Source organism: Hirundo rustica, chromosome 16 (assembly GCF_015227805.2).
Source record: "Hirundo rustica isolate bHirRus1 chromosome 16, bHirRus1.pri.v3, whole genome shotgun sequence".
In the NCBI taxonomy this organism is placed as follows: Eukaryota; Metazoa; Chordata; class Aves; order Passeriformes; family Hirundinidae; genus Hirundo; species Hirundo rustica.
Window position 1 is genome coordinate 7,737,356 of NC_053465.1, and position 16,034 is coordinate 7,753,389.

The 16,034-nt window shown below is 55.5% G+C and overlaps 2 protein-coding genes across 3 annotated transcripts; both read right to left on the minus strand.

The window, feature by feature from the left end:
* Window positions 1-254: 254 nt before the first annotated feature.
* CDK5RAP1 (CDK5 regulatory subunit associated protein 1) lies at window positions 255-6,817 on the minus strand. 2 transcript variants are annotated; one of them, XM_040080269.2, is made up of 13 exons: window positions 6,579-6,817; window positions 5,873-5,976; window positions 5,398-5,432; window positions 4,615-4,715; window positions 4,269-4,479; window positions 3,443-3,563; window positions 2,953-3,183; window positions 2,600-2,697; window positions 2,435-2,490; window positions 2,189-2,319; window positions 1,151-1,300; window positions 610-750; window positions 255-478 (listed from the first exon to the last, which is right to left on the minus strand). In XM_040080269.2, exons 2-13 carry the CDS (start codon window positions 5,948-5,950, stop codon window positions 398-400), a joined length of 1,434 nt encoding a protein of 477 aa, XP_039936203.1. In that variant the 5' UTR covers window positions 5,951-5,976; window positions 6,579-6,817; the 3' UTR covers window positions 255-397. The 2 variants fall into 2 exon arrangements, with proteins under 2 accessions (XP_039936203.1, XP_058278640.1); XM_058422657.1 differs by lacking the exons at window positions 5,398-5,432; window positions 6,579-6,817.
* A 1,024-nt stretch (window positions 6,818-7,841) lies between these two features.
* Window positions 7,842-14,774, minus strand: LOC120760312 (bactericidal permeability-increasing protein-like). The gene is made up of 15 exons (XM_040080373.1): window positions 14,660-14,774; window positions 13,771-13,870; window positions 13,044-13,172; window positions 12,403-12,558; window positions 11,963-12,026; window positions 11,456-11,519; window positions 10,878-10,969; window positions 10,536-10,712; window positions 10,263-10,322; window positions 9,971-10,138; window positions 9,617-9,684; window positions 9,352-9,394; window positions 8,940-9,003; window positions 8,359-8,435; window positions 7,842-8,094 (listed from the first exon to the last, which is right to left on the minus strand). The coding sequence occupies exons 1-15, from the start codon at window positions 14,772-14,774 to the stop codon at window positions 8,047-8,049; spliced, it is 1,425 nt and encodes a 474-aa protein (XP_039936307.1). The 3' UTR covers window positions 7,842-8,046.
* Between the last annotated feature and the right edge of the window lie 1,260 nt (window positions 14,775-16,034).

Below are 16,034 nucleotides of genomic sequence, written 5' to 3' on the forward strand. Positions count from 1 at the left end.
CTTTTGCAGCTCCTAAATTCAGCTGAGCTCATAGGAAGGAACTGCTCTGCACGTCCATCTCTCAGGCTGGGCTGTGCCAGAGGACGCGATCACACTCAGAGCACAGACCTGCAGCACTGCAAGGGTGGGACAAGCCTCAGGGCAAGTCAAAATACACAATCTCACAATACTTGGATTTTACAAGTTCACACACAGCTTCTACCCCTTTGAACCTGCACACATCTATGAAGGGTAAGTTGGCACCAAAGCAGAAATATATATGTATTTTATTATTTCATAAATACATTTTAATATACATATGTATCTTCCTGCTTCTACCATATCTCCACCTGAGCACACTTCCTTGTTTCTTCATGGAGAATATGTGCTGCTTCCATCCCGGGGCAGCAGGGATCCCTCAGTGAGAAGCAGCAGCCCGGGACAGCGTGGTCCGGCAGAGCGGAACTCCCCGCAGGGTCTGTGAGCTGGCAGAGGTTACCTGAAAGAAACAACACAGCTCCTCAGGTACAGAAAGGCTGGGAAGGATCCATTCTAATTTTAGGCTCTTCTGGCAGCAGCTACCCTAGAGAACAGCACTGTGCAAGGAAATGAGCAGTGCAGGTAGGTCACCTTCACCATCACATAGTCCCCTGGCTGGGCTCTGCCTGGAGCCCTGCACTCGGCAGCATCCTCCAGCTCGGCGTCGGGGAAGATCACCTTGATGTTGCCATCGTTCCTCCCACACAGCTCCGAGGCAGAGCGTTTGCTGGGCTGGAAAGAGGACAGGGAACATTACCTGCATGGCAATTGCTCTGATTCACTGCTGAGCTTTATTGCCTCAGGAATTAATTGAGCACTATTGATGGCATTAAACCCACATTAACCAAGCCCCGGAACAGAGCACTGTGGCCAGAGCTGTTGGGTGACACACACACCAAAGCACAGATTCTGTGCTTGGTCAGACATGTATCCCTAACAGATCCCATCCCCTGTGCTCAGCTCAGTGCTCTGAAAAAGTCAGGCTGTCTGCTTCAGTGTCAAGAAATGGTCTTGGGAGTCCTGGGATTACAAGGGGAAAAGGGAGAAGGGAAGGCAGAAGAGGCAACTGCTGTGCACAGCCTCAGAGCCAGCAAGAAAAGGAAGAGGAGAATTCCCTTCCAGGCCCACTCACCCCTTCCACCAGCACCAGCTGGGACTGTCCCACCAGCGCCGCGTTGGCCCTGGCAGCCTCCTCCCGGAAGGTGGCAATGAGCTGCTCCAGCCGCCGCTTCTTCACATCCGCGGGGACATCGTCCTGCAGCCGGTGATGTGCCCGGGTCTTCTGCACACACAGAGCCAGAGTGGCCCCTCAGCACCCAGCCTGACCCCAGAGCCTTGTGTCTGACCCCAGAGCCTTGTGTCTGACCCCAGCCAGCTCCACTGCTCTTCCAGAAACAGCTTCCCACACTCCAAGAGCATTTCAATTTGTGTCACAAAGGAACTATTCCAGTGTCAGCCATGTCCTCGTGGCTCCTCACATCTTTCTCCTCCACCTTTTAGGCAAGGTCTGATGCAGGGCACTGAGTATCAGTGGGCTGTGAAACAGTTTTGCAGCTCTGGCGTGGGATGTGCCCGTACCTGTCTGTCCAAAGACAGGCAACAGACGCTACTATTTCTAATCTATGTACTATGTGAATGGTGATCCAAATTCCCTTGCTTCCTTACATTTCCCAACCTCCTGTCCTCTTTCCCAAGAGTATCATACACTCTGGAGAGCATTCTAATGGAGACTTACCAACTACCCACTCTTCTCATGGAAATACCTTCTCAAAAATTTGCCACTTCCCTCCAGACAGACAGACCCTTGTATCTGGGCTCCAGCCCAGCTCCATCAGCGCATTCCTCATCAGTAAATAATGTATTTGCATCCCCTGCTGACACAGTTGTTTCTCAGCAATAACCCTGGAGCATCTGCAGAGCCAGGTCACCGAGCAGTTACCAACCCTGATGCTCCTACAGAGAATCTGGAAGCCTCCCAGGCACAACAGCCCTTTACAGAACCACACACCCTACAAGTGCGGCCTGGGACAAATGACATCTAGCAGCATACCAAGCCTTTGGGTATGATCTTCAAAAGCTTTTTAAAAAATGTGTTATTGTGCGAAATAGCACTGAGGAGTTTAGGGGACACCCAGAGATAATAGCCTTCTCCACCAGGGCCTGCACTCACCTGTCTCATGCTGTAGGCAAACAGGAAGCCGACGTTGTAGCGGACTTCCTGCAGTAAGGACACCGTCTGCTGGTGATCCTCCTCTGTCTCTCCACAGAACCCAGTGATGAAATCACTGCTCAAGCTCACTCCTGTAACAGGCACGCAGCTGCACACTTCCCTCATGGAAGACCGGAGTGCTGCACTCGGGCAAGGACAGTGAGATGCAGCTGTGCCGAGTTCAGACCAAGCCAAAGGAACACGCACCTGGAATAGAGTCACGCACGTGGTGCACGAGCTCCAAATACGCTTCCCTTGTGTATCTGCAATGAACAGCACACCGATTTGCTAACTGGAATCCCACATTAGTGAGGAGAAACCAGCAGCCCAAATCAGAGGGCAGGACACAGGGCTCCCCGTGGGATGACCCACCCTCGCCGCATGGCCTCCAGGACCCGTGTGCTCCCACTCTGGGCTGGGAGGTGCAGCTGTTTGCAGATGTTGTGTCGCTCCTGGATGAGCTGCAGGACCTGTGGTAAGTGATCAGGAGATGTCTCAGACAGCTTAAATGTACTGGAGTGCCCAGGGAAGAGTCTTCCTTGGGTAAAAGACAGCAAACTGCAAACCTGCCAGCCTTAGCCCCAGCATCCAACTCCCAGGGGCTGCTGTTCCCAGTCTGGGAACCCACATTCTCTTTGTTTGGGAAGGCAGCACGCTCATACCTCACATTTCAGAGCTGCCTCACTGCCTGCAAGCAGAGGCCAAGGTATTTATTCTACACTTGCCTCATCAGGAAAATCCTTGGGGTGTGGAGAGGTGAAACGGATCCTCATTTCTGGGTCAATCCTAGAGACCTGGTCCAGCAGGTGTGAGAAGCGCAAACCTCCCTGTTTGGCTTTGTAGACTGTGCTAAAGCCACGGCTGAGGCCCGGGGCAGCCACTGACTGGAACTGCACCTCGGACAAGTCTCGGAAGCTGTTGACATTCTGACCCAAGAGAGTCACTTCTTTCACTCCCTACAAAATAAAGAGAGGAAGAAATATAACCTGGGCAGGATGGCTGAGCTGCAAGGGCACCCGTAGTATTACTCCAAGGAGTTTCCAAGAGAAGCCTTCCCTTCCCAGTCTGTGATGGAGTATTACAAGGGGAATCAAAAAGCCACAAACTCAACTCCGCAGATAAAGGCAGTGGTTACAAGTACCACTGAAAACACTGTTATCTGGAACCACCCTTCCTCCCATGGTTTGGGACAGGTGGGAGGAGGCTCTGCCTCACCTGATCTGAGAGCATCCTCACTTCCTGCAGGATGGAGGCGATGGGGCGGCTCCTTTCCCGGCCTCGGGTGAAGGGCACAATGCAGTAAGTGCACATGTTGTCACAGCCCCGCATGATGGACCTGCCGAGAGGTAAAGCACGGGTCACGCCTCCAGAACCATCCACGCTGCATCCTGCCCATCCTGCTGCTGCCTGCAGCCAAGCTCCACACACAGGCCATCCACACTGCATTCAGCTTGCCCTGAGCTGACACCTCCTGATTTTTCATGCACATTTCCAAGAAAACTGGAAAGAACTAATGAGGCACAGACTGTCACTGCAGCCTGGCAGTGATCAAAGATTCTTTTACATCCCACTCCTGCAGAGAGAGATACTCTCCTTCCACACACTACGGCCACACCAAGCAGAGTCTGACTACGTGTCTGACAATGATATCACAAAAACGAAACAATCAGAAGTAATAACGTGTGGAGGATTAGAAAAATAAATAGCAGAACCTGAGGCAGGGCACCACAGAATAGAGGGGATGAGAGAGGCATGGAGTTGAGGAAGGGACAGTGGCACAGAAATCACTCAATGCAGCATCAGGCTGAGAGTCAGCATTCCCAAAGGAAAGGGAGAGAAGCCCACAACAGCCAGAGCTGAGGGCACGCTCTCCAGCACTCAGTCACACAGCAAAGCAGCAGCAAACATGCACACACTTTGGGAGACACAGTGCAGCCAGGCACTGCATCCCCTGGGCAGCTGCTGTCACTGACACATATGCCCTGCACGGCAGATTTCCAAACCGGAGCCACAGAAACAAGCACTGGGAAAAGGTACTCACACAAAGGCTGTCGTGCCACCTGCACTAGTCTGGACGGGGAGAATGTCAGCATACGTCTCATCTAGGGATAGCAGGACATTGGCAGCTTGCTGGCCAGACTCTGCCACTGCCAGCAGCCGGGGAAGGTCACGGTAGGCATCAGGTCCTGCCACAACATCGACCAGCTTCTCTCTGTGCAGAATCTCCTCCTTGAGCCTCTCGGCCATGCATCCTGCCAACAAAGGGGAAAGGCCTCAGGAGGCAGTGCCTGCCCTCTGTTACTCCCCCGCAGCCCTTCCCAGCTGCTTTCACCCCAGGGAAAGGCGGGTGCTGCCAGTGGGACACAGGGGAGGCAGCACGGCCCTACCCAGGATCCCGATGCGGAGCGGAGCACGAGCCCGGGGCCGCCGGGCCTTCAGCGCCTTGAGGTGCTGCAGACGGTTCCAGATGGCCTGCTCTGCCTTCTCCCTGGGGACACAGGAAAACTGGGCATTCCAGCGGCTGCTCTTGAGCACAGCCCCAGCCTGAAGCTGCCCAAGTGCTTTGTGAGGAGAATTCAGCGAAAGGCAGGGAATCTAATGGCACCTGAGAGTGCCCTTTGTGGTGTGGGGATTATGTCTTGACTCTTAATCTGCTATCACTTTGCTTGCCTGAGAGCATCTCCATATCAGAAACACCTCCTGGACTAAGCTTAGGAGAGAAAAAGTGCCTTGGCCACAGCACAAAGTATTCTGCAAGTGACAATGAGCCGTACGTGTCTTCTGCATTCAGAAAAAACAAGCAAAGTTCCCTTTATATCAAGTTGCCCCTAAACATATTTCTCACATTTTTTAAAGTACAGACACCGTAGTAGAGAGTTGCTTCAAGGGAAGATAGAATATTTAAAAATAAAATCATTAATTGTGCAGGTCTCTCACTGCCCATGGTATATACACAGAGCTTACACTACCAAAGAACTTCTCACTACCCCGAGAAGCAATTCATAGCACAATTAATGTCGTAAATCATAGCACCAGCCAGCCCTACCCTCAGCTAAACAGCCAGGTTCATACCTCCACACTCCTTTCCTCAGGCAACACCTTTATTGCCCTGGGTTTCAAATGTTAATTCCTTAAAACCTGTCCCAAACCAGTGACAAACATTTCCTTACCTCACAGAACAGGTGACAAGAAGAACCACATCTGCCTAAATCGAAAGCAACAAAAAGAGAAGAATCTATAAAAGCCATCAATAAGTTCTCATGCCCTGCCCAGGTAACCTGAAGCTATAAAACTCACTGAAGTCAGGGAAAAAGCCCTGCCTGAGTACACGGCAGGTTTCAACAAAAGGAGTTGCAAAAAAAAAGAGAAGACAAGCAGAGTCTTCACTAAACTCAAAGATGAGCCAGCAGGATCCCACTGCGTCCAATCCCTCTCCAACTGAGATGGAGCCCAGTACTTTAAAGAAAAAAGACAACCCACAGCTTTCTGCCACACTTGTTAAGCAGCTTCCTTCACTTCACAGGACTCAGACCGCAAAACTCGTAACATCCCACACGGCCGTGCTCCAGAGAAAAGCTGGGACTTGCAGGCACAGCCAGGGCACGAGGGCTGTGCTCCAGGAGAGCAGCCAAGGTGCTGCCTTACCTCGTCCAGCTCCTTTGTCCTGGTGTAGCCGTTCTTCTGCAGGATAGCCCAGGCGATCTCCGTGTCACTGACGTTCATCTGGCAGCCATAGGTCTCCAGGTACACTGCAACAAAGGGCGTGTGACGCAGGAGCCTGCTCAGCTCCCATCCACAACCTGTCCTATCCCCTTCTCTGCGGGAAGAAGCCTTCAATGCCACCATTGGAGTCAGGGGAGCAGCACAAAAAATGCCTGCACTTGCAGCCCACACGGATAAACCAGAGGTCAGACTCTGGGAAACCTGTGTGCTCTGCAACACAGCAGGGCTGGGACATGACTGCAGAGCAGCAGCAGCAGCAGCTGCGTCCTTACTGAGATGACAACACTCATGGCAATGAAAACCATCCCAGCCAGGGCACCAGAGCCCCGCAGGGGCTTCCACAGCCCCACTGACAGCCCAGCACACACTGCTAGCAGGTGCCACAGCAACCTCTCTGCCCAGCTCCATGGTGGAAGAACACACACGACTTTGCAGGACTAAACTCCTCCCAGTGTCAAAACCCCCTCAGAGCACCAAAAGCTCTCAAGCAAGCCATCTTCCCCACTCTGCTCCGGCTGTGGAGCACCACTGTCTGCACCGGCTTTACGGCTGCCCTTGACCCCGTAGCGAGGCCACAGCAGCAGGGTCCGGCCGACCACAACAGCTCCGGCCCCGAACACCCACAGACCTTTCGGGGCCCCGGGCGTAGAGCCCAGCTCAGGCGGCAGCTCCTGCGACGGCTCCGGCTGCCGCGCGGCAGCGGCCCGCAGGAAGTGCCGCAGGTCGGGCCCCGCGGGCAGCGCGACGCCGCGCCCCGCCGGCCGCGGTCCCGGCCCGCAGCGCGCTCTGCGGGCGGCCCCGGTGTGGGGGGCGGCCCCGGGCGGGCGGAGCAGCCCCGCCGCCCGCAGCGCTCGGGCCCCGGGCAGCATGGCCGCGGCCGGGGGGGGCGCTTTGGGGGACGGACCGGCCGACGAGGGACGGGGCGGCCTCGCCGTGCGCCGACAAAGCAGCCCCGCCGCCACCTCCGCCCCTCGGCGCCGCGTTCCGCCCCGCCGCGGTTCCGGGCCCGCCTCGCAGTTGGGCGGTGCCGCCGCGGGAATCGCAAAATCACAGAATTAATTAGGTTGGAAAGGACCTCAGAGATGATCGAATTCGACCTGTGACGCAGAACCACCATGCCAGCTAGACCAGGGCACTGAGCGGCACTTCACTTAAACACCTCCAGGGATGGTGATTTCACCAGCACCCTGGACAGCCCATTTCAAGGTCTAATGACCCTTTCTGTGAAAGAATTTTTCCCAATATCCAGCTTAAAAGTCCTCTGGTGCAGTATGTCCTCTTGCCTGCTGTCTGGAAGCAGAGCCTGACCACACCTGTCTGCAGCCTCCTGTCAGGGAGTTGTGAGAGCAGGAAGATCCCCCCTGAGCCTCCTTTTCTCCAGGCTGAGCCCCACCCCCCCCAGCTCCCTCAGAGGCTCCTGGTGCTCCAACCCCTTCCCCAGCTCTATTGCCCTGCTCTGGACATGCTCCAGCACCTCCAAGTCCATTTTGTGTGAGGGATCAGAACTGGACATAGGACTTGAAGTGTGGGCCTCACCCATGCCAGGGTGACAATCCCTTCCCTGGTCTGGCTGCCACGCTGGTTACAGGCCCGGTTGATACAGGCCAGGTTGCCCCTGGCCTTCTTGCCCACCTGGTGCTCATGTTCAGCTGCTGTTGACCAGCACCCAGGGCCTTTTCCACTGTGCTCTTTCCAGCCACACTGCCACAAGGCTGGAGCGAAGGGACAGGACAGCAGAACACAGGTGTTCCTGGTGCCTCTCCATGGCCATGGAAACAGCCCAACAAAGTGATCCTGATCCAGCTTCACCTCCCACCTGGCCCAGTGTAGCCTCAAGCACAAACAGTGACACTGACACTCAGGCCCTGGCACCGGCACCTTTATTGCTGCTCAGAGGAAGGACGCGGCTGCAGCTCAGGACAGGGCAGCCCCAGCTTATGAGTGAGGCCCCAGAAGGAGGACGGAGGGTCCGGGCGAAGGCAGCAGTGCAGGGTACTGGCAGGAGTATTGACCTTTGGCACTGGGATCAGGGGCAGGGAAGGGCAAAGTGGTGAATGGAGCATATTTATTGCTGAAGAGCTCTCATTGCCTCATCTTCATCCCCGGGGCTGGAAGTGAACGTCTGCTCCAAGCAGCAGGAAATTCTGGGAGAGAGACAAAGTGCTGAGCTGCCACTGCTGGCCGTGGCAGCTGCATTGCCCAGCACCCACCACATCCCTAAGGGAGAATGGATTGGCACATGTGGCTCTGGTTTGCCACTGGGCCATTGGGATCTCGGTGAAGAGCACCCTTCCATCCATCACTTCCCAGCACAGCTGGGGGTACTGGATTTGGGGCTGTGCTGGTAAGCAGGGCTTTGGGGGCAGCAGAATGGGCCCAGCTGGGACCAGGTGTTCCCCCTCACTCACCTGGTGGAATTTCACAAGGATATTGGAGAGCTGAATCCTGTCCAGAACTGGCAGAGGGAAACCCTTATTTAACCGGGCTGGAAAAGGCAACAGATGTGTCCACATTGGGATGGGAATGGGAATCAAGGGAGCACAGAGCACAGAGCACACAGAGAAGGTGGCCACCTCCTTCCTCCCAGCCCTTTCCTCTCCTCCACTGCTCCTGGGGCAGGCAGAGGAATCTCCTCCCAAGTTCCTGGGATAGGGCTGTTGTGTTGTGCCATGACAGTCCCCTCAGCCCCTCCAGCCACCAGCCCCACTCTGATCTGAACCACTGGTGAGGCAGGAGAAGCAGGGATTGGGGGAGAGGGTCTGGAAAGCATTAGGATATGCACAGCACTCATATTTTCCATTGCGTTTGCTGCTGGGAGCCTGTCAGAGCAGCAAGAGACTCCCACCACTTCACTGCTGCCTCCTGCACACACTTTTCTCTGGAACAGCCTTGGCAATGAGGATTTAATTACTGAGCTGGGACTACATGGATGGAGCAACCCGAGTGCAGAGTGCTCCAGCACCCCCATTCCCCCCCAGTAGTTTCTCACCATTGAGATGTGGGAGCACGACATTGGAAGTCAAGTAGTTCATTATGGACTGCAGAAATTCCACCTGGGGAGTAGGGAGAGAGGGAAGAAAAGCTTTAGCTTGTGGGACAGGAGACATGAAGGCATTGGAGGATAATTAGGAAAAGGAGTTGAGGAGCTGGGATGGGCACAGGCTTTGGCAGAGACCAGCAGCTTTGCCTGGCCAGACTGGCAGGGTAGGAAATGTTGGGGTGAGAACAGCAGTGGATGTGGCTCCACATGTTTCCCAGCCTTGCAGGCTGAGGCAGGAGGTGGCTGCAGGGCCCATATGTCACCCATATTGGGAGGCAGCAGGGAATGAGCTCTCGTCCTGGCCCCCAGCAGGCTGCCAGCTCCATGCTGGGGCTTCTGGTCATGGTCAAGGATAGCTTACCTGGAAAGTGCCAACAGCCGAATCCTTCAGAGAGAGCCTGATCCTGTGCAGGGACAGAAGTGGTGCTGTGGAGGATGTTCCAATGGAGGGAGCAATTCCACCCAACGATGGCCATGCAGATCCCACTCCCTCCAGCCCCAGCTCATTCCCTCCACACCAAGCCCACATTCCTGGGATCTTCCCACCCCCCTTTTGTCCCTGGGCACCCAAACCAGAAACATCCCCTGCCACCCCTTGCCCAGTCAGTGGCTGCTCCCGTCTGTACCTGCCCACATCCAGGCTCCCAACTATGCGTCCGGATCTCACGTTGATGACAGCAGTCACGTTTCCTGTCTGGGGAGAGAGCACAGAGCTCTGGCAGTGCTCACCCTGCCTCACCCCGGAGCAGACACCTGGGAGAAGGGCTCTGGCCAGCTGAAGCACACCACTGCCCATCCAGGGCTGTGTTTGCAGCCAGCATTAAACCCGGCATTTGTCAGCCCAGGAATTGTTCTGTTAGGGACATCCCCACTGTGCCTGGACAACACCCGGCACCTCCCCTGGCAGGACCTGGGCAACAGGACTGGGCACAGCTCAAGCTCCCTTCTGCCCCATTGCCACAGGCTGTGTTTGAACTCACCAGGCTGAGGAGGAAGAGAGGAGCCAGGCTGGAGTTGGGAAGGATGGCATAAGCCTGGGCATCCACAACGGGCTGGAACGAGATTCCTCCTGGTCCTATAGTCAGGAAGGGAGCAGTGGGAGCAGACAGCCTGAACTTCATTGACGTGTTTGGGTACATCTCCTCCAGCTATGTGGGAGGAGAGACAGAATGGGAATGTTGGCACAAACCCCTGGTCCTGAGGGAGAACACCTGGCACAGAGCCAAGCCCGTGTGTGCAAGAGCTCTGGGCAGGCAGGGCCAGACTGCTCACCTGGGGAATGAAGGCTGAGAAGACAGAAGTGTCCAATATGAATCCTGCATCCTTTGGAATCTGCAGGGAGAGGACTGTCACACTGGGGCAATGTGGCACAGAGGAGCCCATGGTGAGCCCACCTGTCTGGAATTGCTTCCATGTCCAACAGCCCAGCCCCATCCCACAGCCCCCAGCTCTCTCCCTGGGGCTTCTCCAAGACTGCTGGCTGTTCCCGGAGCACCTCAGCAAATGGAACATCTTCCCCAGCCCCGTCCCACTCGTGGCACTCACCACGGCCTCTGTGATTTCAAAGACCAGTGCCCCGGCCTTGTGGTAGGCAAGGCCAGCTGTGTTGAAGAAGTAGCTGGAGGCTCCAAAGTAAACCATGCGGTCGTGATCCGAGGGGAAGGCCAGCGGCAGCGGTGAGAAGGGGACCGTGGAGCGGTGGCCCAGGGAGTAGAATTCACCCTGGGAGGAGGGAGAGATGTGGAGAAGGGCTGCAACTAGCAGTGAGGCTCACCTGCTCACTCAAGGCTGGCAAACAGCATTTGCAGCAGGTCCCAAAGCCTTGGTTCCCACCTGCCTGTGGCAATGGCATTGGCCAAATCAAGTGTCCCCAGGGCCGCCTCTCACCTTCAGGTCTGCGTCCAGAGACTGGGCAGTAGCTCTTGGGGGTGCCACCAAGGAGTAATCGATCCCAGTCTTGTCATCTATCCTGGCTGTGACTGTAAACACAAGGAAGAGAGATGAGTAAGAAGGAGATGGTCAGGAAAGCTGGGAGCAGATGGCATCCACTGGCATCTGGGCAGTGCCATGCCTGGGCTTCCTGAAGCATCAGCTCATTACTAATTGCCTCTGTGCTTGCTTCTGCTAAGAAGCAAAAACTTCCATTTTTCTCCTTCCATTTTTCTCCTGGATGTTGCACAGCCATCTCCTGGAGGTGAGGAATGGCCTGGGTCCCCCAGCTAAGGCAGCCTAAGCCCCTGCAAGTCCTTGGGCACAGATCCTGAAGGGATCTCCACAGCCAAACAGACACACAGTGCCCAGACAGGACACACTGTGATTTGTCTCTGCTGAGAAGATGCTCCCCAGCTCCCAGCTTGGGTGCCAGAATGCCAGGAGACGGAGAATGGACCCAAAGTAAAACATTCCTTATGGCTGGGAAAAGCTAGGAAGAGCTGCTCCTGACCCCACTTACAGCCCCCCAGTACCTGGCAGGGTCTGGATCTGCTTCCGGAGCTCATTTTGTACAGTCTTGGCCACATTGTCACAGATCTGTGGGACAGAAAGACCACAGAGCTGAGCGGGGGCAGCCGGGTCACAGCCCCCCACTTGGAGCCTCAGCCACGCTCCCTGCTCCATGACAGAGCCTGCTTAAATAAAGGAGCACACAGTGATGATTGTCTCCATTCAGCAGGCAGCACAGTAAGTGTCCAAGACACAAGCAGGGTTTATACCGACAAGCCTCTGCTTGCAGCAATTTCCCCTCAGCACAGCTCAGCTCTGGGGAGACCCTTGGAAGGAATCTCATGTGGCAAATGCAGGAATCACCTTGGCAGCCAGGAGATGAAGAGCAACTGAGAGGATTAACCCACCCTACAGGGGTGTGCTCTGGCTCAAGTTACATCCCTACATCTGATCCTTCCAGCACATCACCTATAAGTGAAGGCTGAAGACCACCAGAAAACCCAGGGCCCTGCCCTCCTCTGCTCACATACCTTGTGCCCCAGACTGTCCCGCAGCTTGGACTCAACACGCTTGTGGAACAGGTTGTAAAGCCACCTGCAGACAGAGAGAAGCCCTGTCTAGCTCAGATCCATAGTGCAGATGTGCCCAGGAAAGGGAGACCCGAGAGATGCAACACCCTTGGAACTTCATTCCCACACCAGTTTGGCATCTGGCTTTGCCCTAGGGTTTACATTTGCAAGCAGACTTGCTGGTAAACCACAGAAGTCTGGTGTCTGCCTTAACCACACCCAGCTGCCTTAAATGTACAGCCACAGCAGGAGAAATGCAGGCCAGATTTAAGACCAGGCAGCCTCAGATTTGCCAACAACCTGCTCCTCGTACCAGGGCCACATCCCAATGGCAGAGGCACATTCCCATGGCATGTGGGCTAACACACAGTGTTTCCAAACCTTCCAGTGAAGTTACATACCCAAATTTCCCCGAAAAGCGCACTCGGACTTTGGAGATGTGGGCACTGCAGTCTGAGGTGCTGATGGTGGGCTTCCCACTGGTGTCACTGCCCAGCCTCAGGGTGATTTTGAAGGAGACATTTTCCACCTTCAGGTTAAAAGATCCGTGGCCCCGGCTGCAGGGAGAAGGGAATGAGAAAGGGACATTTGTCAATGCCCAGGCCTGGTGAAGAGACCTCAAATCAGCTTAAGGATGAATCTATGTAGATGAGTCTCCCCCTTGTAGGGTGGAACCAGAGGAGACTGGGAAAGTGTTTAAACACAGGGGAAACAAATTTCAGTGGCACATAAACTAGGAAAGGTAACCTTTAAATAGAGGGGAGTGAGAGGAAGTAGAGGAGGTTGAAGAGAGCCCTGAGTGTGCCTGTATAGCTCCTCCATCGTGTGCCCTGTTCCTGCCTCCCACCCTGTTTTTAGTCATCACATCTGGGGGACCAAAGTAACAGCTGTCCAAAACACAAGGGAGAGGGAGAGGGAGAGGGAGAGGGAGAGGGAGAGGGAGAGGGAGAGGGAGAGGGAGAGGAGAAAAATCCTGTCCTGATCCAGATAGGAAGACATGGAGTGGGTGCCTGAACAGAGAGAGGAAGAACTGGGCACTCACATGAAGCGATACTTCACCCGCCAGTCCCCATTAAGCTCAGCAAAGGCGTTGGAGATGGAGACCTGCAGGCCCACATTGGAGACTGGGGTAATCCGTGAGTATGGCAAGCGGAAATCACGAAGGCGCAGTCTGAAAACGAATGAATAATAAAAAAAGTCATGTTATAGAGGTTCCTCACTCCCAAGCACAAGGCTGAGAAGGGATGGAGGGAGACAATAATGCAGGGTAGGAGGGTGAGCGGGAGGGAGTGGAGTCACTGCACTGGCAGCATCCCCAGCTGCAGTTCTGCTGCTGCAAAGCTGTGCCTGGCAGGGACACACAGAGCAGAGCAGCAGCTTTGGGAATGTGGCCCTTGCAGTCATCCGCAGCAGATGCAAACTCTGCAGGAGCAGAGGGGCACCTGGGGCAGCAGGGAGCTGGCATTTCCACCGGGCCTGGGCTCCTGCTCCACATGGGAACGCGTGCCCTGGTCCCACAGGCAAGGCCATCTCCACTACCCAGGATTTGACTGCACACAATCCACCCATACCCAGTGCGCCATGACTCCGGTTCCCTTTTTCCCCTTGGGCAAGGACTGAAATGGGAACATATCTGCCTGCACCAAGGACAGGGCCAACACCTCAGGGAGCTGTGAGGGGACAGGATGCTCCTCACTGCTCTGGGGACTCCCCACCCTCCCCACCCCTCCTGCTCCTCGCCTGGGTTGTTGGGGACTGGCAGGTCTCACCTGGAGATGGAATAGCGCACCTTCCCTGATCTACCCGAGAGGTCTGGCAGCTTCAGGTGGGCCAGCTCCTTCTCCAGGATCGCAATCCCCTGCTGATTGGCTGCAGGGACACAAGGGAGAGCCTCACTCCACCACTGCCACAGCAGCGGGAGCACACACCAAGCATGCAGCAGAAGGATCAAAGGGAAGATCCAGGTGATGCTGCCTCCCAGGCCGGCTTTAAAGCAAACCTCTGTGCACAGAGCCCTGGAAGCACACAGGCAATGCTGCCTGGTGCCCTACTTGCAGCCCCAGGGGAAGGTGGTGGCCACAGGAAGGAGAGGTGTGTCCCAGTCCTCGCTCACCAGGCTGTGCGCTGGGTGAGATGTGCAGGAGGTCCAAGGCACTAGGCTGCTGTTACGATGCCTTAACTGCGCTCTGCTGCAGCCGTGGCTCCAGCAGCTTCATTAACACTGGCACAGGACCCATTCTTCTCTGCCACTGGCCCATCCCAAAACTCCCCAGCTCCTCTCTCCTCTGCAGCACCCTCCTCCAAGGCTCACGGCTTGGCTAACTTGACATGCTGTGAGACCTGCACCCTCCTGCTGGGCCAGTCTCTCACATTGCCTCGCTGCAGCTCCCTGAGACCCCACTGGGCTACTCCCCTCTGCTGGGGCTCCATCGAGTTTTGGGGTGAGGGGCAGGCAGGTGCAAGAGGAGAAGCCCTGGGCATGCATTTGGCACCCCTGTCCAAGGATTTCCCCATCCTTCCCCTGTGCTCCTCACATGAACGCCCATGGCCGACGATCCGCTATGCTGCTCCGGTGCCCTGCATTTCTCACAGGGTACCTGGCTCCACACCTCTGCCACCAGCACATCTGTGAGGAGAGAAATCAGAAGCAGAACCCACCGTAGTCCAAGCCTGCCTGGGTGATCCTCACCACGAAGCCGGGGTTGGTGGCTGTGGTGAGTGCCAGGCACAAGGCCAGTGCCCCGCAAGCTGCTGCCAAGCTCTGCACTCCCATCCTGGCTTCCTGCAGTGCTGTGGTGTGCTGGGCTCTCCCTACTCACACCACCTTTATATCCCTGCCAAAACAGGAACTGCGGGCAAAGGTGATGTTTGGAGCCATGGGGGGCGTCCCCGGAACTTCCTGCTTGGCCACTATCCCAGCTGGAAACTGGGAAGCAACAGCCCAGTTTCCAGCTCTCTGTCAGTGCCAGTGGTCCCTGTCTGTGCCATCCTCAGTGGAGCAGAGCTGGGTTTGGCACTGCCAGATGAGCCTGACAGCGACATTCCTACAGTCTGCACCCAGAAAAAGCTGGAAACAGCCTGGGCTGCACAGGAGCAGTGTCCCAGCCCTGCTTCTCTCTATCTCTCTTCCTGTCTCATGGCTCTCCTGGATACCCTGGGAGCTACTTCTGTCACACCACAGACCTGCCAAAGGCACCAGAGCAGCCTTGGGGCCCAGCAATGGCTAAAGAAGGCAGGTGACGGGTTCTCACCTCATGTGAGCAGACCCCAGGGACCCCAACACCCAGCAGGGCTGGCAAAGGGGCACCTGCCTGGGCAGCTGCACCAGGGCAACTACCTCAGTGGATGCCCTGCACCTCCACACCCTGTCACAGGGTGTGATTGGGATATGCAAAGCAATCACACGGAGATGAGAGATTTCGCAGGGCAGAGTTGTTCCTCTGAGAGGGCCCAAGGCTGAGCCAAGGCCGAGAGCCCCTCTGCCTGTTTATTTCTTACTTTTTATACATTTGTGGGTCTGGCTGTGGATTGGCTTCTGGAGTTATCACCTCCCAGTCGAATGGCCAGACCAACTGTCAGTTACAATTTTTTTCAGGTTAGAAATATGCAAACAAAGGACCGAGAATGAAAAACAAAGGATTTGTTTATGTTACATGTGTGAGAAAAGGCAAAAACTGCCACTAATATTGTACAGAAGCTAAAAAGTCTGACTCCATCTTATGAACAATCAAAAGGCTTTAAAAAACTCAGAAAAACCAGGGTGACACAGGGCTCCTGCGCAGAGCAGCCATGCACAGGAGGAGCCATCCATCACCCCAGGATCAAGCTCCAAAAACAACACTTCTGAGACCTGATATGTCACAGCTCTTGTCATGATGGCTGGAGACAGGGGCAGGAGCTGGGTGCAGCCAGGCAGGTGTGAGGGGGGAACACCCCTGTGCCCCCAGCCAGGAGAGCTGGGCTGGCTGGCCTCTCCTTGCAGGACAAAAGTGAGGGAAGAAGAAATGATTCAGTTACTTTCATTTCCTGTAGA